Source organism: Pezoporus occidentalis, unplaced genomic scaffold, assembly GCF_034315485.1.
Source record: "Pezoporus occidentalis ecotype Australia unplaced genomic scaffold, CSIRO_AGI_Poc_V1 ctg9, whole genome shotgun sequence".
Classification (NCBI taxonomy): domain Eukaryota; kingdom Metazoa; phylum Chordata; class Aves; order Psittaciformes; family Psittacidae; genus Pezoporus; species Pezoporus occidentalis.
The window spans coordinates 508243-532040 of NW_026916262.1; the positions used below are offsets into that span (position 1 = coordinate 508243).

The 23798-nt window shown below is 38.4% G+C and overlaps 1 protein-coding gene across 1 annotated transcript in view; it reads left to right on the forward strand.

Moving 5' to 3' along the window:
* Positions 1 to 23798, forward strand: part of MEOX2 (mesenchyme homeobox 2) — a 56165-nt gene that overhangs the window by 24440 nt on the left and 7927 nt on the right. The window contains exon 2 of the mRNA XM_062604963.1: positions 17554 to 17726. Within this exon, the coding sequence (XP_062460947.1) occupies positions 17554 to 17726 (173 nt within the window). The remainder of the gene's footprint in view (positions 1 to 17553; positions 17727 to 23798) is intronic.

A 23798-nucleotide genomic window follows, 5' to 3' on the forward strand; every position in this document is an offset into this window, starting at 1 on the left:
TCATTTATAAAAGGAATATATCCTACCCACATTGCCTATTACCAATTTATCCTGTAGAGAATATGTACAAAACCTGGTGCTTTCAGATGTTAATGCAGCTGAATTGCTATGTAGCTCAGGGGACCGGAGTATCTGTTGACCCAGCTCTCACAACAGATGTGCTCACCTTCTCACCAAAGTTTGAAAGGATTTGCTGAGAACTATATGTACATTTTTATGTTGCTTTTGTCCTTTCATTCTTGGTTTAGACCTTCTTTTCCCCCAGGTCTACCACTTAAAATGTGAATTTCATGTAATACTATTTATATGCAAAACAATATGTAATTATACAGATTTGGTCAGCTATTGCCACACCTTACTCAAATAAGGATCAAAGTCTTGCTCAAGATAGGAGCTGTTGTTTTCAGTTAGATAAGTTGGGATACTAAGTTGATGTCACAGCTGTGATGCTTTCCCTCAGTCTTCCCTTAAAACCTACACACCCAGGATGACAGCTGAGATGCAGCAATCAACATTTTCACTTGTTTGTTATTACCACAAAGAAGTGAAGTGCAGCTTATGATAAACTCATTGTCAGCTATTGGGAACATGAACTTTTGTTTGTTAATATTTGTCCAGTAATAATGAGGAGGCCCTTTAACCAACGCTCCTACACTAATGCTAAGGAATAATATATTTGGAAGTTTCTCTGTGCATATGTCTTCATTCAAAGAAACGGTTTCTGGGCTTTTTCTACATCTTTTGAAACAAAAAATGTCCTCCTAGCTAGGCAAATAGCCTTCCTAGCTGAGGAAGGTATTCTTCAGCCTTTGACTGTATTCTAGCCTTTTCCAAGTAGTAGTATAAAAGTGTATTTGTTTGTTTGTTTCCTTTTAAGGCTTAGTAGGGTCATGCATTAGTGACCTGACATTGTCCCTTCTCTGAGAATTAACGATGAATAATTGCAAGTAGTATCAAATTGTCTGAAAGGGGTTCCTATTATCTCTCAGTGCAAGTTAAAGCAAATAAAACAAAATAAAATCAGAATTAGTTCTTAACTAATTCAAAGGCCTTTTTTTTTTTTTGGTAATAAAATGCACACAAGCAGGCAAGTGTGGATCTATTTAGTAGTTTTTAGGGGGAGATCCTATTTACAAATAGCACTATCTACAAATACTTGACGTGCATGTTAATACATGCTGATTAATATGTTGAAGGAGGATGGTCAACTTGAGCTTCTTATCTGGTCACCATTGATGCAATCCAGGAAAAAATAACTGGTGATTTTTTAATGTTCTCAGCTTTGTCTTATCAATGTCTTCTAATTTTGTCCACAAAACCAAAGGTTAACTTGCACAACAGTTGCTTCAAGACAACTTTTATTATGTCAAAGGCTTGAGGGGCTGACATCATGAAAGTGACTGAAGAGAAAAAGGGATTGATATTGAGGTTTTTGACAGGAACTAGCTCAGTTTGAAAGAGGTGATATTTGTGGACCCAGGAAAGGAAGCCATCACTGAAAGAAATGGTTTGTGTATATATTTTATTGATGTGACTTAAAAGCCAAGGGAAGTGAAAAGACAACATTCTGTTGTAATTGCATGAGGATGAGATTTGTTTCTTCCCCTTTAGGTCTGTATAAGCAGCTGAATGATAGAACACCAAATAAGCAAGAGGTCTAAATCTCAAAATAGAATAAGTAGATGATGTAACCAAAAAGGTCTTTTATGGTGATGGAAGACCAAAATCTTTCTTGGAAATAAGGTAAAAACACTCCAACCAAAACAATCCACAGAAGAAAAGACACACTTTAAAAGGAAACTACATCTCCAGGAGCAATATACTGAGATTCTCTGGTAGGTTAGGTAAACACATGATACAAAAATAGTTATTTTTTTTGGGGGGGGGTTACATTTTGAAGCATGAGAAGACACAGATTTCCTGCTTTCAGAAAGAAAGTGAAAATATATGGGAGTAGGAAGGCACTAAATTGTGTTTAGAAAAGCTTAGAGTACAGCTAAATGCACAGATGCATAAACTAAACACTTTTTATGCCTAAACCAGTGTTTATATAGTAATGAGGATTTTCCATCAGTTTCTTCAGTTAAACAGTAGCAATCTTTTTTGCTGTTTAATGGAAACAAGGCAGTCTTCCATAAAAACATCAGATATATCATGTCATGCCCTTTTATCTTTTATATGAATTCAGCATAGTCGTAACTCTAACACACCAACATTTTAGCCTCCTTTCCTTTTAAATTTTTTCTAAGATTTGTGAAATGAACTGGGTCCAATTTTGCTTAAGAAGCAAGCTGGTATTTTGAATAATAGAGAAAGTCAATATCCAGTTTTTGGTTTTGTTTTCAAAGAAGGAGAGAGCTTGTTTATGACTCTAGGAACATCTGCCAAATGCTCTAACGCCAACATAAATTAACTATTTACTCAAGCCCATGTTTACATCTATGGAAGAAGCTATTGCTCCATGTTTTCAGTGCCCCAGAGGCCTATAAATCCCCTGAAAAACATTGCAACAATGTGCAGTTATTCAAAAAAGTACCATTTTTATAGGGCTGCACTCTACCAGAGCATGCTTAGTACAGCATCTACAGTCAATCCAAGCCTTAGTGACATTTGTTCTACTGACTGGAGTCACTAGGGACTGCCAGAAGGAAGAGAGGTGCAAGTCATGCTAGTTGAACATTTTAAATAACCAGGCAGCAAGCAGAGTTGTTCAGTACTTTACCTTAGTCTCTTGACACTTTTTCACACAGCAGACAGTTCATATCAGATGGTCCAGGTTTTGTTTTATATGAACAGAAACTATCAGCCAGTATATTGAAGAGATGGTTATGCAAAGCAAACAGTCCCTTGTTCATAGAGTTCCCCTTTGCCTCAAGATCCTGAGCAGGGATATGAGAGGCTCAAAATCAAGGGTGGCTATCAATGGGTAAAAAGATTGGAAAAGCTTCTGACTTGGCTGTGCATTTTAAAAATAAGATACCATTGATAAAAATAGTATAATGTCCAATCATCTTATTTAATTGGGTGGAAACTCCGTGACTGAGTAGTTTAAAATTAGGTGGAATAAAGTTTTATATTGAAAGGAGTAACACCCAGAGCTCCTGTCTAACTGCTATAACTCATTTTGTTGGAAAGCTGCAGACCTTTATTCCACTTCTTAATATAACTCCTGAATTTGCACCGTATCCAAGCTGCCACATACGCTTTTTTCAGAGCTGCCAGACCACAGTTTAAGAGGTATTTTTTGAGGTTCAGAGGGAGATTTTTCTACCTCCCGCTCCTCACCCCATTAGCACTGGCAAATGCAGTGTTCATTGTTGTTGCATGAAGTCCAGCCCTGGAATTGCTGGTTACTGGTGTATTCATGCTGATGGTGCTGGCAATTCATTGTTGCTTTAAGTCTCTGCTTTTTAGAGTACACTCTTACCTCCTTCAGTAAGTATGATAATAATTTTATTGCTCTTTTCTCCTCTGTGATCTGATAGTCTCAAGTATTGCATCTACTGTTACTGCAGAGCATCCAGTCTTAGATCATATGGATGGGAAGAAGAGCAGAGAAATGAAACATGGGAAGAAGAGGAGAGAAATGAAACAGTTTTCAGCCTTGCAGTATCTGAAGGGGGCCTATAAGAACGCCAGAGAGGGACTATTCCTCAGGGACTGTAGTAATAGGACAAGGGGCAATGGGTTCAAACTAAACAGGGTAGATTTAGGTTGGATATAATGAGAAACTCTTTTCTGTCAAAGTGGTGAGGCACTGGAACAGGTTGCCCAAGGAACTTGTGAATGCTCCATCCCTGTCAGTGTTCAAGGCCAGGTTGGACAGAACTTTGAACAGCCTCGTCTAGTAGGAGCTGTCCCTGCCTGTGGCAATGGTGTTGGAACTAGATGATCTTAAGGTCCTTTCCAACCCAAACCATTCTATGATTCTATATTTTAATTTTTTAGATAGATGGAGTTCAACACTTTCAGAATTGAAAGGGGGAAATGATGTTTTACCTTCAGTCTGCCTACCATTACTGGAGGTGACAACTGATCACAATAGAGAATGTGGGGACAGGCGAGGGTTGTTTTACAGAAGAATTAAATAACCTTTTTTTTTTTGGTGTACAGAGAAGAAAATTTTACCTACCCAACTTGTATCTTCAATTGTAATGAATGTTTCTTAATTTTCTTATCCCAGTAGAGGTAGGTATTTAAAATGTGCTTTGTTTAAAAGAGTAAAACAAATACTGTTTGGGATTGCAGAGCATATGTAGGATTTATTGTGCTTTGACATGCATTTCAGTAGCATATTACTTTACTAGGAGGGACTTTCTTCTCTAGCAAGTTGTGTGAGATGAATGATGGAAAAGTCAGGCCATATTATTTAACATTTGTGTGTTAAACGGCCTCTCTTATTTGGGAAAATTAAAGTTTCTACTTTTGCATTAATTTAGCAATCACAAAAGGACTTTCCATTACTGAAAAGGAGTTGGAAACGAAGTTGGGGATAAAATGACCTTTTTATTTGACTAATATACTGTGGACTTGTGGTTTAAATATTGGATGGTCTTGAGTTTGGGGGGATTCTTTTCCATCTTTTTTTTTTTTCCTAAATATGTATCTGTTCTCAAAGGGCTGAGACATGAACTTTATGCACACAGATGTGTTTGCAAAATGAGGCTTTTATTACTGTACATTTTCTTTCCAAATTGAAAGTAAAGACAATGCAAGAAACATCAAATACTTTGGAAGTAGCAGTCCATTTTAGATGTTTAAATGGTGCTTAGACCTCTTAGTTACTCCACTTGTAGTCTTTCTATATCATGTAAAAGGGGACAGTACAAGTATGGCATAAATGCTTGTCCTCTCAAAAGCAATACTTGAACCCATAGCTAAAGTGACCTCCCCTCTTAGATATGTAGTATTTTCTTGCACTCTAATCTTAAAGTAATAGGAAGTACTCCAAACAATTATGTTACAGCTTTTTGCCCACATCAAAGTTGAAGCCATTTTTTTAATTGTACCCTGCCAAAGCTTTCCATTATGAGTCACAAACTTTAACTGTACAGGTTTGATCATTAGCAATCAAGAAAATATACTAATCAAAAAGCTCTCCTAGACTGTAAATAGTAAAATAGATTTAGCAGTGAACTTAAACCTGCACTGTTAGATTTTATTTCTTTTACAGATCTGTTTCCTTTACCCGATATACTATTTAAAGTACTATTTTGGTTTTCTGTTTAATTACGTGGCTGTTTCCCACCCCTTACAATTGTACTATGGTTCGAAAAAGGAAGTTGTGTTAGCTGCAAACATGACAAATCCTCTGGGTGTTTTTCTGCCATTTATGATAATAATTTGAGAAAACACAAAGAAAGGAAAATGTGGCATGCTGCTAAGGAGAACTTGTAAGTCAAATCCAGCTGATAGTCAGGACTTCTAAAGTGGTTGTTAGGAGGTTTTTTATCTACTATTAACAGATAGTAACAGTTTTAAGTGAAAAATGAAACTTTCGCAATTGGTCTGAAAGTCAATGGTATAAATAGTTTAAACATCTGAAAAATTTTATTTTATAACTCTTTTTATTTTGGTTTCCCATGAAAGACAGGTAGTTCCATTTAATTGTATGTGGGAAAGTATTTTCCACTGTTTTTCCATTTTCATAGTTAGTGTTATGCTTTAGCACAATGTTTTAAAATAAACTGTGAATGAATACACCCAGAGCAGCAACCCTGTTTAGTAGGAGAGCGTGTGTGTGTGTGTTTTTCTGTTCTTAAAAAAGTCTGAATTATCTACTAAGGTATGTTATGAGCACAGCTGAACCTGTTGGCTTCATTTTAATGCCTTCTTAGGGATAACAAGATTTACAAAACATGTCATTGAAACATATTCAGGCATATGCATTTGCAAAGAAATCTACGATATTTCTTAAAAACCTGGAAAGGGATTATATTGTGCCTCACGCTGAAAGCTGTAATGCCACACTAGCTGAGCCACATCCAACAAGAGCAGTCACCAAGGAAGGGAATGACCACATGAAATTCCTTGTGAGGAGCCTGACACTCATCAAGACTGTGAAATAGAATGTAATTTGTGATTCTGCAATTCTGCAAGATGCTCCATCTCTGGAAAGGTCAGTTATGAGCTCTTCAAGGAGTAAGTTTTAGAGAGGGTGAAAACAAGACGAAGGGAGAAATGGCATGCTAACATGGGATTAAGCAGAAATACTGGATGGTTTTTTTGCTCCAGACACTGGTGTTTTTCTGTCACATGTTCAACATATATAAAATTTTCACTACATAATTAAAGAGTTCCAAAGAAATCTGTTCCATGATGAATGGAAAAAAATTAGCCAGTGTAACACACATGGAAGAATTACACTGAAAAAATACCACTGTGAAATGGCTGCCTGGTTCCTGTAGCAGCAAAATAATTCTTAGAAAGAGTTAAAGTAGAATTGTTGGTGTCCATTTTTGTTTTCCTTTGTGCAACTGTATCATGAAGAACTGCTTTGGAAAGATGGGTGAGTGAGGCAATAAGGAGCCCTAAAGAAACTCCAATTGAATTAAACTTCTGTAAGTGTTTCAACTTTTATTGCTTAGTATGGAAAACTAAAATCCTGGATTCTTTGGCTCATGCACAAGCTATTTTTTTGTTCGGACAGAAGCTCACGCAATTGCAATAAATTTTTTTTTAAAAAAAGCAAAATTGGAGTTTGACTGTAAGTTCTGCATGTATATTTTTAGAAAATATATATGTAGAAGCCTAAAAAAATACTTTTCTTTAATCAACTCAAGTCTCATAATCATACACAAAGTAAGCTGGAACTTACAATGGGATCAAAATCATCTCTGGCAATCCTAGTGACTAAGAAGCAATTCCATTGAAATCCTTGAGCTTGCCCCAGCTTTCCCACTGTAATTTGGGGGAGAACTTGGCTTATCCTTAGAAACTGGCCCAAACGGCATACTCTTTTCTAGTTCATTAGCTCTAGGGAAGGTACATACTGTGGCACAATGATGTGGTTTGTTACAAGATCTATAAGAATTACTATAGATTCTGACTTTTAATGGATTTTTAATGTAGTATCTGCTGTGTGAGGAGCAGGACCAATGGCACTGTCTATACAGAGCACATCAGCTAAGGAAAAAAGAGACCTGAAGTCTGGGAATTACACCCTGATGCCCACAGATTTTGGGTAAGGTGACTATAGTGGCTGTGTAAAAAAGTTTGAAGTCTATTTGCATAGGGATAAAACACAGCAGTTAGTATTTGGTAATTTAAAATGAAGATTTATTGTAGTGACATCTGAAAACTAAATAATTGAGATCTTTTACATGGACTAACCAAGTTTGTAACATCTCATTAAAAGTCTTTTACTCACAGAGTCAAAGAATATTATCTCCAAGGTCTGAACCTCTTAAGCAACAGAATTATTAGCAAGAGCTGACTTGACAGCAAACATCGCTAGTCCTGCAGTGGAATGTACTCCTGCTTTAAATGCAGGAGACTCAATGTAAATTTGAAAGCATATAAAAGGAGTTAATATAGAAAGAAGGTTTATAAAATGCATTGCTTGACATATGTTGCCATTCTCACTTGACTTTGGATTCTCAACAGTGGCATTCTGGCTTTACAGAGAAAAAATATAATATAATTACTTTGATCATATTTAAATTCTAGATAGCACAAGCAGAATATATCCAGAGTGCATTTTTTATCACTGAAGTATTTTAGGTTTGTCCTGGGTTCAGCAGTAGCAGTCATTTTTCCCCTTCTTGGTAGCTGGTGCAGTGCAATGTTTTGACTTTCAGCTCGGGAACAGAGCTGATAACAAGCGATGTTTTGGTTTGGCCAAGGACTTTGTGAGCCTCATGCTCTGCCAGGGAGGAGGGGAAGCCAGGAGGAAGCAGAGACAGGACACCTGACCCAAACTGACCAAAGAGGTATTCCATACCACAGCACGTCATGCCCAGGATGTAACTGGGAGTTAGCCGGAAGGGCTGGGGGACTGCAGGGTTGGAGGAGGTATCGGTCGGAGCTTGGTTGGGCCTGGGGGGCGAGTTATTGGTCGGCTGGTGGTGAGATGATGTATTCTCTTCCCTTGTTATTCCCTTTATCATTATTATCATTGGTGGTAGCAGTAGTGATCTGTGTTATACCTTAGTTACTAAACTGTTCTTATCTCAACCTGTGGGAGTTGCATTCTTTTCGATTCTCCTCTCCGTCCCTCCGAGAGCAGGGGGAGGGCAAGAAAGGGGGGGAAGTGAGTGAACGAATTACCTGACTGGGTTTAAACCACCACAGTTCTTTTTGGCGCCCAACGTGGGGCACGAAGGGTTGAGATAACAACAGATCTGACCGGATTAATAGTCACTCGTCACAATGCTGATTTATTGGCTCTCAGAGTTGTTTCGCTTGATCTCACAGCTTCAGAATGTTGTAACTTACGTAGAGCCGGTATTTGCTGCGTTAGTGTTTATCAAGTATGGGGCCTGGGCTAAGGTTCTTGTCTCACTGCGCTTTATGGCAATGGCTTGTAATACGGGCGGGCTCCAGAAGCAGGGCGGGACGGACGTGGCCGTGGACTTGTACCTGGCCGTCCGGCTGCTCTTCACCGTCCTGGCCCTCGCCCTACTCTCCATCTTCGTGAGGCTGCGGGGAGCCGAGGGGGAGCGGCCCCGGGAGCCGGCGGCAGCCGAACCGGCCCGGGAGAGCGGCCCCGGCGACCAAGCGGCGGCGGGAGCGGGGCCGGAGGCCGCGGGGGGACGGCTGCCGGTGGAGGAGGTCGGGGCGGTCGAGGAGAGCAAGGAGGCGGCTGCCGAGCAGAGGGAGAAGACGGCCGAGAGCATTTCCCGGAAGCCGCCCGCCGAGCCCCAGGAGGATGCAGGAGACCACGCAGCATTTCCCAGCAAGGCAGAGGAGAAAGAGCTGGACTCAGGAAAAGAGAAGCTGGTGGTGGGAGAGCCGGCAAGCACAGCAGCTACACCAGCCCCAGTGACAAGTACAGCAGCTACACCAGCCCCAGTGACAAGTACAGCAGCATCCACTGAGAGTTCTGAAGGTTTTGAATGGCCTTTGGGTGTCCTTGGGACCTGCCTGCTGATTGTGATGGGGATCAGCATGTTGGCACACACACAGACTGTGTTCTACCCACAACCATTTTGTCTGATCTCAAAAGTTAAGCAGAGTCAGGTTTGGGTCTTGTCTGGGGTTAGACGACAATATAGGGGGACCAAGAGGTTTTCCCCAAGGCTGGACAGACAGGAGTGGCAGGGTGTGTGGGACAGTATGGGCAACTATCTAGTCCACTGGGCCCCTCCAGTGCTTTGGAAGCACCGGAGATGGAAGGCAGCTGTATGGAGTCCCCAGCAACAAGCTGCAGAAACTGCTTAAGGGGACAGTGAATTATTTTGAGCCTGGTGGGCCCAATGCACTTCAGGCCATCAGAGCAGAGATGCAACACAGAGATGGACTCATGATCGAGGGGTGGACTTAGCAATGGACACTATTGCCCAGGTTATTCACGAGTGTGAACACTGCACACAGTCTCTCCTGCTCTGGAAGACTATTACAAGAGATGGAGCCTGACATCATGGACCAGATGGACTCAGCAGCTTTATAGGGACTGGTCTATGCACTAAGATAAGAGTATATTGAAAATGTGGGATCTGAGCATGACGTGAATGGTATGGAATAAGGGGTGGATAATGTCCTGGGTTCAGCAGTAGCAGTCATTTTTCCCCTTCTTGGTAGCTGGTGCAGTGCAATGTTTTGACTTTCAGCTCGGGAACAGAGCTGATAACAAGCGATGTTTTGGTTTGGCCAAGGACTTTGTGAGCCTCATGCTCTGCCAGGGAGGAGGGGAAGCCAGGAGGAAGCAGAGACAGGACACCTGACCCAAACTGACCAAAGAGGTATTCCATACCACAGCACGTCATGCCCAGGATGTAACTGGGAGTTAGCCGGAAGGGCTGGGGGACTGCAGGGTTGGAGGAGGTATCGGTCGGAGCTTGGTTGGGCCTGGGGGGCGAGTTATTGGTCGGCTGGTGGTGAGATGATGTATTCTCTTCCCTTGTTATTCCCTTTATCATTATTATCATTGGTGGTAGCAGTAGTGATCTGTGTTATACCTTAGTTACTAAACTGTTCTTATCTCAACCTGTGGGAGTTGCATTCTTTTCGATTCTCCTCTCCGTCCCTCCGAGAGCAGGGGGAGGGCAAGAAAGGGGGGGAAGTGAGTGAACGAATTACCTGACTGGGTTTAAACCACCACAAGGTTTTTCTTTCTTTTTTCTCAGACATGAACTAAATAGGGCCTTTTCTTAAACCTGAGTCCCAGGACACTGCATATATGGCTGCTTTAGTATATTTGGCAGGTTGAGCTTCAAAAAGTTAAAATGAAGAACTAGAACACATCATTTTAGGGAGATAAGTCTTGTTGAGAGGTGATTATCTAAGTTCCCTGTGTCATCTGTTTTTTTCACTTCTTAAACAACCACTTCTGTATAGTTTGTAGTGCTTTAGATCTTTCATGTACCATCTTTGCAGAAAAAATCTATTTTCCTAAGTATTTTTAGACAATAAAGTAGAGCCAAAAGGGGTGCTCTAATGCCTCCTTGGAGTTCCAATACAGATCATGTCCAGGGAAGGGCTTTCATCAGACCATTGGTGATGACTGAGGCACACAGTGTTTGGAGTGATTTGGTCACTCTTCACTAGGAAAGAGCCTCTGTGGGAGATGTCTAGGAGGTGAGACTCAAGAAAGGAAAGATTATATAAACTCCTATCTCAGCTCCTGTTTTCTCCACTTGGATGTTTTTGTTCCAAGAGATTTCTGCATGAAATTTTTTTGGTTTAATTTTGTAGGTTAATACTTGCTAAGAAGGACTCACCACTAATCTAAGAGGAGATGGTGCTGGCAGCTCTCACCTTCATTTAATGAAACGAAGCAAATTATAAAAATGGTTTGGTAAATAGGCAGACAATCATGATGTGTATGTTATTTGATGCTGCATGTAAAAGATGCATCTCCAGAAGTCAAAATGGGAATTACAAGTCCCACTAGTAAAGTCCTATTAAAACACAGCCGCTAAAGATCCTTTACAGGAAAAACTGCACCTCCTTTCCTAACATGAGCTGTAATTATACAAACATTTGGTAATGAAAGTAGTGCCTCCCACATGAAGATCTACTAACTAGTGTAATTATTTATATACGGTAATTCATATGCTGCCTTCCATATTTCCATGGTTTGAAGAAGAAATGACATGTACATGCTATATCATTAGACGGATTGGATGATATGGTAGAGGCACATCTTTTCCAGCATAGGTATCTTCAAGAACCTGCAGCATTAGCTATCACAGTATTATGAATCAGTGTTTCTGATACTGCAGTTTAATTCCTAGACTTGTACTTTCAAGACGCAGTAATAACAAAATGTTGGCAGCAACCATGAGTAGCTAATGGTTTAGGATGGTATATAGTCTGTTTCAGAATATTCACAGGTTTTGCTATGCCAGTTCATACTTTTTGGGGGAGTGGATATGAGGCTGTTTTAAATTGTTAATTGTCACAGCTGGGTTAGAAAGTATTTACTCAATATGCAAAATGAAAGAAGTATTCATGTAATTTTGATATTGTATTCATGCTACTGTGCAGCTTTGCCCATTTGCACATGCAGACTTGTGAATTACAGAAATGACAATGCTGTTTGTTTCAGTTTTCAAAGGTTCTCTAAATGCATTTAGTGAATTACACCTCCAGAAATACTTTTAATGGCATTCTCAAAAAAGGCACTCAGCTTGAATATGTTCGATGATTTGGAAGCATACTTTTAATTGAGAAAAATCTTTTCAGAATATTACTTAAATGACTGTAAAGTGAAGGAAAATTATGAAACAAATACAGATTAATGAAGTCTAAAGGTTTTGGCTGTGTAGTTTCAACAGGTGCAAATAAGAGTGGTAAGCATAGCTATCTAGATTTAACTAAGTTTTTGGTACAAAGATTATACTCAAAAGTAGGGAATAATGATTTAAATTAGGAACCCGAAAAGCAATGGACAATATTTTGGACACAAGGTAAGTAATTAATTATGTATTAATTCTGAGCAACTTTGACTTGAAAATTTAGAAAAAAAGGTCATAGGAAAACTTCATCGTATTCTCTATTACATGTCAAAAATGTTTGAAAGTGACTGTTTCTGGGTAAATCTTGCTCTCACATGTAGTTGCTGGTGAACCAGTAATAACCATATGGAGCCCTTTATGCCAGCTCCTTGCTGGTGTAAAGTCTCAGGGAAAGATTTCATTTTGTCAGAAAATATAATTAACTGTAAAGCATCAGAAACAACTAGTTAGACAATTCAGCTGTATACTAGCAGGTAATTCTGATGATTAAAAATTATAGTGGTCATCACCATAAGATCCTTTTGCAGCTGTAATAGTACAAAGTTGCTTATTTTCTTTATATGTGTGTTTCAGATTAATGACATTTTTCTAGATTATTGCCCTGGTATTGAAGTACTTTTCCTTAAATTCATATTACTAATATCTTGAAGGAAAAAAAAAAAGTTATTTTGCATTGCATCACATATCATTGTTGGGTCTTACTGACGTGTAGTGATTTAAACAAATGTAGAGGAACAAGTCCAGGCTGGACAGAGCCTTGAGCAACACGGTCTAGTGTGAGGCATCCCTGACCATGGCAGGGGGTTTATAACTAGATGATCTTAAGGTCCTTTCCAGTTCAAACCGTTCTGTGATTCTATGAAATGCTCTTTTACACAACATTCAACTACTCAGAAGTAACAAGCATTTTGCATTAATCACTTTGTATAGATTGCTTTATTTTAAAGTAAATAACCATGTAGTAGTTCTCTGCAAACATTTGAACATAATTTATGGGAAGGTATGCAATTAAGAACATTTAACTTCACCATAACTTTATGGTGAAATAAACTTAGAAATAGGTCATCCATAGTAGGGGCTTTCTTACAGTAAGTGTTGGAAAATGTGAGTGAAAGTTGAAAATCTGCACATCGAATAACATCTCTAGTGGTGAAATTCTGATGGCCTTTTTGTCATGAATCATTCATGGTTATTGTCAATACTCACTCTCAGTATGAATGTCAGGATCTGAAAAGCACCTGCAACTGCCAACAGAAAACTAGCAATATCTGGCTTATTTTTTTTTTTAGTTTTTGTCTGGGATCTTACATTGCTGGTATCAACTGCAAATTCATTTCTGTCTGAGAAATGAAGGTACATTGGCTGTTGACCTAATCCAAGAAAAAATAGCATGTGGTTCTTGTATATTTTGTCAGTAATTCTGACCCTACCCAGTTAGCAGATTTTTGTATCACGGTTATTCTGACCAGTCTCTTGTCCCTCTCCTGTGACCAATCTTTTTTTTCCTAGGCATGCATGCATCAAAAGCAAAAATACCAAAATGATCAGTTTTCGTATTCTACACATAGGAGTTAGATCCTGAGTTTGCTTTCTATACTTCATCTCTCAACAGTGTGGAGAGAAGGAAATAGGAACTCTGGTGGGACAATACAAATGTTTGGATTAACAGCAATCCTTTCCTTAGAGTAAAGTAGAAGTAACTTTTGAGGGTGGGGAATTGTGCAATTAGTAATGATCTCTTTTTTTTTTGTTAGAAAAATAGAAAGAGCTACTATTAAAGTCAGGGAAAATCTAGGACTCCAAAGATCTGTAGAACAGTCATTTATAGCTTTGAATGCCCTTCCAAATGCTACCATCTACATGAGTTACCAATGAGCATTTCTGTCTAACAGGAGATAAAGGTGGTGCTTTTTGAAAACTGATAAAAGCTGTGCCGAGGAAGAAGTATGACCTGCATCCCTCAAAGCAGTGTTTAACTGCCTACATTATTTGACATTCAAAGAACAAAGGTTTGCAAAAAAGAGACTGATAAGGTACTAATACCTGCATGTAGGCTACATCTTCTGAGAGTGTGCCAGAATTTGTCTGGGAGAAGGCAGAAGACAGACAATATAGATTGCTGTATTTTTCATCAGGTGGTTTGTACCATCTGTATATATTTTACATGTGCCTTTTTGAGAGGCAAGCAGTGTAACTGAGATCCCCCCAGGCTTTGTTCTCTGCCTCTACACCTACCATTTGGCATCAGATGTAGCCAGTAGAAGAAAACTATGGTCGTTGGGACTTTTTTCTTGTTTTAGTTGCAACAGCTGCAAAACAGATGTCGGCTTACATGAATTCTGCCAAAAATCTCTTCCAAGTCTCCCACCCATTTGCTACCAAAGAAAAGCTAGTCAGGTGATACAAATAGAGACCTTAAGTTCAGAAAGAGATGGGAGCTCCCAGTCCTGGCTCTATAAAGGCTTTTAAAAAGAAACAATCAGAAAACCTAGTTTTACCACTTTGGAATTTAAACCAACCACAATTTCTAAAATTACTGTTCCAAGTAGTATGATGTCAATAGGAAATAAAAGGCAATCTGTACATGAACCAGAGCAACATTGCTGCAGAAACAGTCAGATGACAGCAATAGTTCATAACTGGTGTTCACCTAACTGGCATCCAGGTCTCTTTATAGATAATTTTCAATATCTCAAATGCATCAAGCAGAATACCATTGTCTTGCTGGCCAGATATTTGCTGAAACGGATTTATTAGGATTTGATTCTGTTGCATGGACCTCAGTATTAAGAGGCAGTTAGATTTCTGTGTATCTGTTTCAGGTTTCTGTGTACCTCTTCAACTTCTGCTTTCAGCAATATTGGGACATATCATGTGGGTTTTTTTCAGAGTATCTTGACTATTAAAAATGCATTTGATGACATTCATAGCAAATAAATACAAATCTGAAACTTTTCCATTGTGTCAGTCTGCTGATGAAATCATACTGCTGACAAAACTGTGGCTGCCAGGCACTTACAATCCAGTGTTGATTTAAAGGCAGAAAAATGCTACTCATGCAGTTACATTTCCCTTTCCTTACATCAGTATTCCAGGAACCTGGAATTTAGATGCTAACAGCATTCGTAAATTGGGAACTAAGAACCATGAGTACTAACCTGAACAGTGACTTGGCTCCTTACTGGCTGTACAGTAATTCTGTTTTCGTTATGGAACCATCTGCTTGCAGAAAAATTGTGTTACAAGTCTTAGTCACTTACAGAGATCAGTGTCTTCCTGGGTGACACTTGGATGGGTACTCCTGAAATTTTTCTCTTTGACCATTCATGATAGCAGTAGCTGTCAAGGCTTTACACCCTTGAATCCACTTTCCATTGCATTTCCTGGTTTATGTCTTCTTTTCTAGTATTTAATTTTTGATAGGGAGTCACTGTCATCTGCAGGTGCTAATGCTTATTTAAGGTCACAAGCTTTAGCCTGGAAACCAGTGAGCCATGGATCTTACAGCGAATACTGTCATGGGAAGACTTCTTGGCTTATGGCCGCACACAGGCACAGGTTTACCAAGACAGTTAAGAGGACTTTAGCAATGACTTTCATGAAATACTTTTCTGTGTTGCATTGCAGATAAGGAGTATCAGCACCCACCTGCTTTCAAAAATGTATGAAACATGGTGGTATAAGAAGAGAAAGTCCAAATGCTCAGAAGAATGTTTAATCTCTCTTCAGTGATTCATTGGAATGCTGATATAGGGGTTTAAGTATTTAAGTTCAGGTCATAAACACAGTATTTGGACCATATAATGAGAGGGCAGATAAGGAAATTTCAAGGAAGAAAGGTAATGTCCATGACCCTACAATGAAAAAATGTGGAGAGAAGTCATTGTGACTCTACTTTGCCAACTAATATGAAAGAAAAAAAAGTGAAATTCTAGACTTAAGGTGATTTTGATCTGTAAAGTTTTCTATGTTGAGCTGGATAATAGACCTTGGCCCAGCACTGTAGTCAATGGGTATGCCATCTAATGGGGTCCTACCTGAGATAATCTTACCCCAGTTGTGGCTGAGCAGCTCCCAAACCAACCAAGGTAAATACCTTCAATCATACAACCAGCAGTATGCTGCATGTTTGAAATAAGGTTCTTTGTGTCATGTCAGCAAAATTTGAGAGGTTTGGTGATTTGAAGACATTATTTAAAACCATTTAAAATTAATGACTATAGCACTGAGTCAAGTATCAACAGTTCTCACTAAAAAAAAATAAAGGTTCCCTTCCCAAGAAAGAGTGACTGACAGAAAGTGAAAACATTTGATACCTTTATAAAAGTAGATAGTTGACTGTAGTTTTGAAACCAGACTCCCTGGCCAGTTGGACAGTCTCAGGCATGTCGATGATTCATCTGACACAGAGTCCCAGGGAATGATTTCTTGTGAGCCTGTTCATTTGGATGTTGATCCAGGTTTCTATTTAAATCAGCACCTGAAGTGTGAATTAATCTGTGACATTTTTAACATGGTTCATGAGTCCAGATTTTGAATAATGATACTCCTACTATCTCCTGCTAATTTTGGATTGATAGGTATATCATACTCAGACTTATAAATGTCTGGTCTATTTTTGGTAGGATTTTTTTGTTGTTGGGTTTTTTTTTTCTTTCTTTGTTTTTTTGTTGTTTTTTTTTCTTTCCACTCTCTTTTGGTGTTTTGCGTTTTTTGGTTTTTTTTTTTGTTTATTTGTTTGTTTGGGTTTTTTTTTGTTTCGTCCTATCCCCCCCCCCCGCAATTTCTTGTCTTTTCATTTAACTGAACAGACTTCACTGGCAGTAACGGAGTGACTGTCTTTGAGTTCAGTAGTCGGTCTCAGGAGCAAATGTACCCATTTCTGAGAGTAAAAGGAATCAGGAGGGTGGTAATGAAACTTGCAGCAAATCTCTGATTTTGGTCAAAGTATTCCTTAAGTAATGACCTGTAGTGGTAGAAAATTTTCTGTACTTATACCAGCTGTGGCATAACATCCCTACCTGCACAGCAGCATGAGTAAGAGAAGATCCCATTATCACATGGGATATGCGCACTGATTTCTTTTTGATGTGTGCTGAATTTATGATGCTTTGTCTGTTTCCTTTTCCTGAAAGTGTAACTGGACTAAACCTTAAAGAGTATTCTTTGAAAGAGAGCTTTGATTTAAGTGCTTTGGCACTTTGAAATAGTGCTTTGGCTTAAGCTTCACTAATACTAGTGAAGTGATAAGAGAGAGATTCTTGAAGTATTACTCATTAAGACACTAATCAAATGATACACATCCTGTACTGGTTGGATGCACTGAGAGTTGCCAGAAGTGGGAAAGATTTGAAGCTCTGCAGAAATTTGACAGAGAACTGTTAGGAAATGAAACACTGCAAGGTTTTAAGCTAAAGTCTGACATCTGTGAATGAAAGCAGCAGCTCACATCAGTCAGAATTACTGCTGCTTTCCTGATTTACAGTAAAGGATCCATAGGTATGAAAGCAAGGGTACATTTCGGAGAAAGAAATTTTGAAGAATGTAACTTAAGCGCGTTGTTACCTTTGGGCTTACTGCACTTCCGATTTAGCTGTAGACTTATCATTAATTCCATTTTTAATTTCCTTTCTTTCTTTTTTTTTTTTTTCAGATTCTCAAGAAGGAAACTACAAGTCAGAGGTCAACAGTAAACCCAGGAAGGAAAGGACAGCTTTCACCAAGGAGCAAATCAGAGAGCTAGAAGCAGAATTTGCTCATCATAACTATTTGACCAGGCTGAGGCGATATGAGATAGCAGTAAACCTTGACCTCACCGAAAGACAGGTACAAATGCAGAATAATGAACTTTAAATGCTTGCCCAATATTTAGCAGTGGTAGAGAACTTGTCTATGTTACTAATAGGTATATTTGTATATCAGATTGAATGTTCATAGCAAAATGTTTTAAAGGTATTATGTCTTTGCTATGCAATTTATATTTTCATATGTACCAGCTACTGACTAGTTTCATCTAGTAGGCAAAGATGGAAGATAAAAGAATGAGTAACATATCTGTTTAACTGGTGCACATCTTTTCTAATCTGTCCACACTGATGTGGCTGAAGAAGTGGTAGGTCCCAAGTACTGCATGCACAAGCAGTTGATTTGCCTGCATGCAACAAATATGAGCATCTTGGTTTAGTCTATTAAATATATGCAGTTGCCATGTGTCCAGAGTTTCTGAACATCCTGTTTCCAGATGGCAGCAAGAATGGGAACACCAGCAAAACTGGAATACAGGCATTTTTAACTACTTTATCTTACCCGGTGCTGTGAAAGCAGAGGAGATGATGGAATTTCTTATCACTGTTATTGGTTTCCTGCTCACCAAACACTGGTTTGGGAGACACTTCTGCACATGCTCAAGTTTCATCATGCATGTTGTCACATTGGCTTGTAATGGAAATATTCATGTTAGGCATGTACTTAACTGTTTCAGGATCTCATCCCTAACCATTGAATAGGTAGTAAAATCACATTTCAAATACTAATTACACCAACATACAGATTTAAAAAATGTGTTTAATAAAGACGTTTAGAATACTGTGCTCAAATACACCAAATCTGATGAAACATTACCTACAGTTTTATCATAAAAATTGAAAGTTTTTTGCCCACTGATAGACAGCTATCCTTTCTTCACGAATCACTATTAGATTGAGGGACTGGTTTAGATACAATCAGTAAGATCATAGAATGATGGTGGTAGAAGTTGATGCTGTATCTGAAGATATATTCAAGGGAAGGTATAAAAATAGCACCGTGATTTGTGAATTCTAGATTTGAGAAGTTTTGCAATTTTCTTGTGTTACATTAACACCAATTACAAGTAAACATCTCAGTGAAAATTAGTCTTTTCTGTACATATGAACACACATTTACTCACATAAGCAAATGAAACAGTTTTTTTCTTTGAAGGCTTCTAGAGAATGGCTATCTCTTCCAGCTTGTCAAGAAGCAGCCAGTGATTTCTCTTGTTCTACTTCAACAAATTGCCAGGTTCCAATGCGGTAATTTTCTGTTACTTAAATGTGTTGTATTTGTAAAGCACACCATTTTGTATCAAACAATTGATAAAATTTAGAATTTTTCATTTCCACTGACTAAGGTAATCTGAGACGATTAGATTAACTTTCACACTTTATTTTGACAGCTAAGGAGAGTACGGATGAGTTACTATCTCAGTGTGAAAGAATACATTAAAAGATATATAACTGCCTGTCAATTTGATGTGAATCAGTCAGCTGAATTCAGAAAACATATCCCCATGTTTAATAATGGTGAATTTGGCCTGGAATTTAACTATTCTCCATGATAAATTCTTTATTCTTCAAAGGAGAGAAGTAGTACATTAGTACAACTAAATGAAGAAACAGTTCACTATGCTAAAAAACCCCAGTTAAACAGCATTTAAGATACTGATAAGGTCAGGTGAATATCAGATATTGTCTCCAGAGAAGAAAAGGCAGCCTATGCTATGCAAGTGCAAAGAATTCATTTAAGTCATGGGAGCACTTGCTATTTTCTTGCTGTCACATCATATCAGTTCTAAGCATTCTGCTGATAATTGTGATAATTTCTATAGAATTATAATTAGTCTAATTATGTAATCTAATTCTTTGCTTCCCCAGATTATCACCGAGTGACAGCTGAGCTGCTAGAGATAACTCCCTTCCTTCCTTCCTTCCTTCCTGCTTTCCTTCCTGCTTTCCTTCCTGCTTAAAGCCACCCTTACTTAGCAAAGGAAAGCATTAAGATTTTTAGCTTGATAAAGTCCAGTTCTGTATCTTACCACAATAAAATGGTCTGAGGAAAAAAAAAAAAGGGGGGGCAATAAAACCTGCATTGTTAATCGAAAACACAAAGAAAATGGAGAGGAAATTCTGGACATATTTTTCAGTTTCTGAGTCATACTAGCGCAAGTGATGATGTCACTTCCAGTGTTGTCAATTAGAAATGCCTCTTTTTAAAAATCAAATATATTGCTTTGATGGAAAAAGGGTGTAATTAGGCATGGAACTGTCTGTGGGTTTCCATGGTATATGGCAATCTTCAGAAGCTGAATGCAGTAAATTAAAAGGCTTGACTCTTCTTTCATACTTGCTGTACATCAGTATTTCTTCATTGCCTTAAAAAATATTACTTCAGGGTGAACCTGGTGCAACACTAATGTTTCTTTTTTTTTTTTCCTTTTCAGTTAAGGGGCTGAGCTCATGTTAAGTACCTGTCTTTCTATCATTTGCAAATTATTCTTGAGTGGGATAGCAGCACTTGTTTGCTCACTATAGTTATTACTTTCTTTTACTAACTGTTTCAACAGAGGAGATCATATTTGATAAATATTTTAAGCAGATGTAACAAAACAATCCTTACTCTAAAATTATTATGACCAAACTAAAATATATTTTTTGAATTCCAAAAAAAACCTACTCTCCAGTGATGTAGCATTTTTTAAGAAAATTGCTATTTTTGGAACAGCTTTCCTTTACTGTTTTCACCCCTAAAGACTGCATTGCAGAGAATGATACCTCATAAACAGTAGTTCTTTTGTTTAAAATAAGTGAACATATAAGTGATGACCTCGATATCATCACTCTCTTGATCTCTCATGAAATATTGAATTAGCACACAGAAAACTGAAACTTGCTTCACATAATACAACGACAATAACCAGCAGTGGGTGTTGGGTGAACTAACATCTGCTCAAAAATAGGTTTGAAAGCAGACCTACCCCTTGATGGAATTAAGTGTTTAGCATAATTGTTTTTACTAGGTTTTTAAAATTTACAAGCATCGTATTATTCAAAGGGAAAAAAAACCCAAAAGTAATCTGGGGAAAGTATTGTTGGGTCATCCTAAATTACAGCTTTCAGTTATATCCCAAGATGTGAGATAAATCACAGAGCCTTGTATCTTAAGGCAGCTCGATCTACCTCTTGCCTATAGTGATAATTTCAGCCATACGCTGCAGCTTAGAAGAGGCACTGACCAACTAACACTTCATAATTACCTGTCTGGTATTTAAACAAGCTGTAGAAAAAACCATGTCTGACCATATCCAAAATGTATATAAGGGTGTTGAGGTTTTCTACAGGCATCATCTGACTTTTGAAACAACTTACAAGATCAGAGCAAACATAAATGACTCATGGAAGGCCCTTTCACAAAAACAGTAATGAAAAAAAAACCCTCACAACATATGGATCAGGAGAAGGAATTATTCCTATCACTCCCTAAAAAGGAAACCTGACTTACAAGACAGGAGGATGAAATGAAATAAGTGCCTCAATTGCCCAGATATTGAGAGTGCACTTTGACAGCATTATAAGCACATCTGGTGGTAGGATGGGTCTATTATGGTATTGTAAGAATTCCAGCAGTATAGATATATGTAATTCCTGCCCCATCTCCTATAGAGTGCACTCACAATCCCTGTTCAGCCAGCAGTGAATAATTTTCAACTGGCAGGCCCCTATTTTGGAAAGCCAGTTAGACTAAAAACTGTCTTAGCTCCCTAGATATTTCTAAGCTTGACAAGCGCATTCTTGGCTTTTTTGTACATCCAAATAAACCTGGAGAAGGTTCCATGCAGACTTTTTAATATCTCGCTGTGGGATGAGGATAGGAAGCAGCTGCACTGGGGTATCAGAGGCGTGGCAAAATGGACATTTTTATGGAGTTGGTCCTGCCAAATATAGAAAGAGTAGGAGATCTTTCCACCTCACAAGATCTTTTTGCATGGAGCTAATCAAATGAGTAATGTTGCAGTTCTGCAGGCCAGCTAAGGTTACCGGAATAAACAGTCCAAACATGTAATGCTTCTGTTTGCCAACATAAACAGAAAATCCCACCTAGTCAGATTAAATTCTGCTGATGGCAATGAGAAGGTTTAATTCTTTTTTATTTATATATTAGTGTGAGGTGTCTCTGCCCATGGCAGGGGAGTTCGAATTTGATGATCTTAAGGTCCTTTCCAGCCTTAACTATTCTATGATTCTGTGATTCTTCTTAACTTTAATTTCCAGTACCCACTCAGAAGCCTATCATTTATACAAGCCCTGAAGCCATTGATTTTGCACAGACAACAAAATTTTGTCAAAATAAAGATTGATTTTGCATCTGTGTTTGGCTTCTGTGTATGTGGTACCAACACAGGATGGGTGACAAAGGAAAAAGCTTTGTAATGCCTTTTTCTAACAGAAAGAGAAGAAAGTAGTGTTGTTATTTAAATGTATTTGGGCAGTGTTGGCATAGTACCGTAACCCACGCTGTAGCACTGTATTGTTATGACTATACAAGTAATGAATTAAGTTTTCCATCAGAAAAGTTTCCACAATGCTTCATCATCAGTGACGTCATTAAAATTCTTTTCAGTATTGCAGAACTCAGGTGAAGCTAACCACTGCATTTTTCAGACTTGACCTCTAAGGTAAGAGTAGCATCCTTTAGTCACCCGGGTGAGAAACCAGGGAGTTCAGTGTTCCTTAATTATTTGTTTGTTCTGAACCACCTCTGGAAGAGTAAATGTCTTTCCATGCGTCACAGAGCATGACTAGTTTCCTGCTCTAGGAAACCAGATTTCTAAGGTTAGGTGGTGACATTACTCCCCTGTATACTTTCAAACAAAATCAAACAATGAATTGATAGCACAAGCTTGACCATCTAGGTCTGATTTGTTGCGCTGTCACGTCTTCTCTGAAAGGCAGCTGCTCATGCCAAGCTTCTATGTATTAAGCACCCTCTATACACACTGTAATAATGAGACTGTGTGGCTTGAAATCCTTTGGATTATTTGTTTTATTTAAAGTAGCACTCTTAATAAAATAAAACTCACTAATACTTTTATATTTGTCTTGAGCAATATAAATACCAGCTGTAAGAGTTCCTGCGCTCAGTTCTTTCTTAGGAAAGAACACTCCTGGCAAACTTAATTACAACTTGTGCATAATTTTGATTTGTACCGTAATTCTTCTAAAAAAGTACATGGCAGAACTTCAAACAGCATATTTATTTCTGTACTATTGGTTCAATTCAAACAAGCAGTTCCATGTGCAAAGATCCTCAAAGCTGTTAGTTTACAATGGGCCCTACACCTGCACGAGAAAGCCCCTGAGGTTCTGGGTGGGAAGAAAAGTCTGTCTGTGCCAAGCAACATATGTGATATAGACAGAAATAATAGCAGCTCATACAGCTGCTTTTACAAAATGAGTAAGGCTTTGCTGTCCTCTACCCCTAACTTTTATTAGACACAAGTTGAGAAAGATGCAGATTCTTCTGTTGCATGTTTAAGAAGATAGGAGATTTTTAGGTTTGTCATGTATGGTCACTTTAAGAACCACAGAGAAGAACAAATGATATTGGAGAGTTACAAATAAACATGTAGAATTTGCAGGGCACTGAGAAATGTAGAATATCTTTCTGGTTTCTTCTTCCCAAAGTAGTAGCAAAAGAAAAAAAAAGCACCAATATACTTAGCTGAAAGCCAGTCCTGATTACCCACCATCCTTTAACTTTCGCCCTCAGCTGCTCTGCGCAAAACGGTGCAGAATGATGCATATTAGAATTTTTTTCTTGTGAAATAAAATGCCCTAGATGTAATTCATGCAGGTAAGTGCCTATACGAATAAGAGGCAGAGTTTAGCTAAAGGTGATCTTCCCAACAAATTAGTTTCCACCATGTGTTTCTTTTGTAGATTTTTATATATATGCAAAGGAATTGGATGAAGGTAGATTCTAAAAAGATATATTGTAGAAGAATAAGGTAGATGGAGTTCTAGCAGCAGCCCCACAGGTTGCCTTTCTGTGCCCCTTGCCAAAAAAAAAAATAGATGAATTTTAATTTAATTAGATTATGTA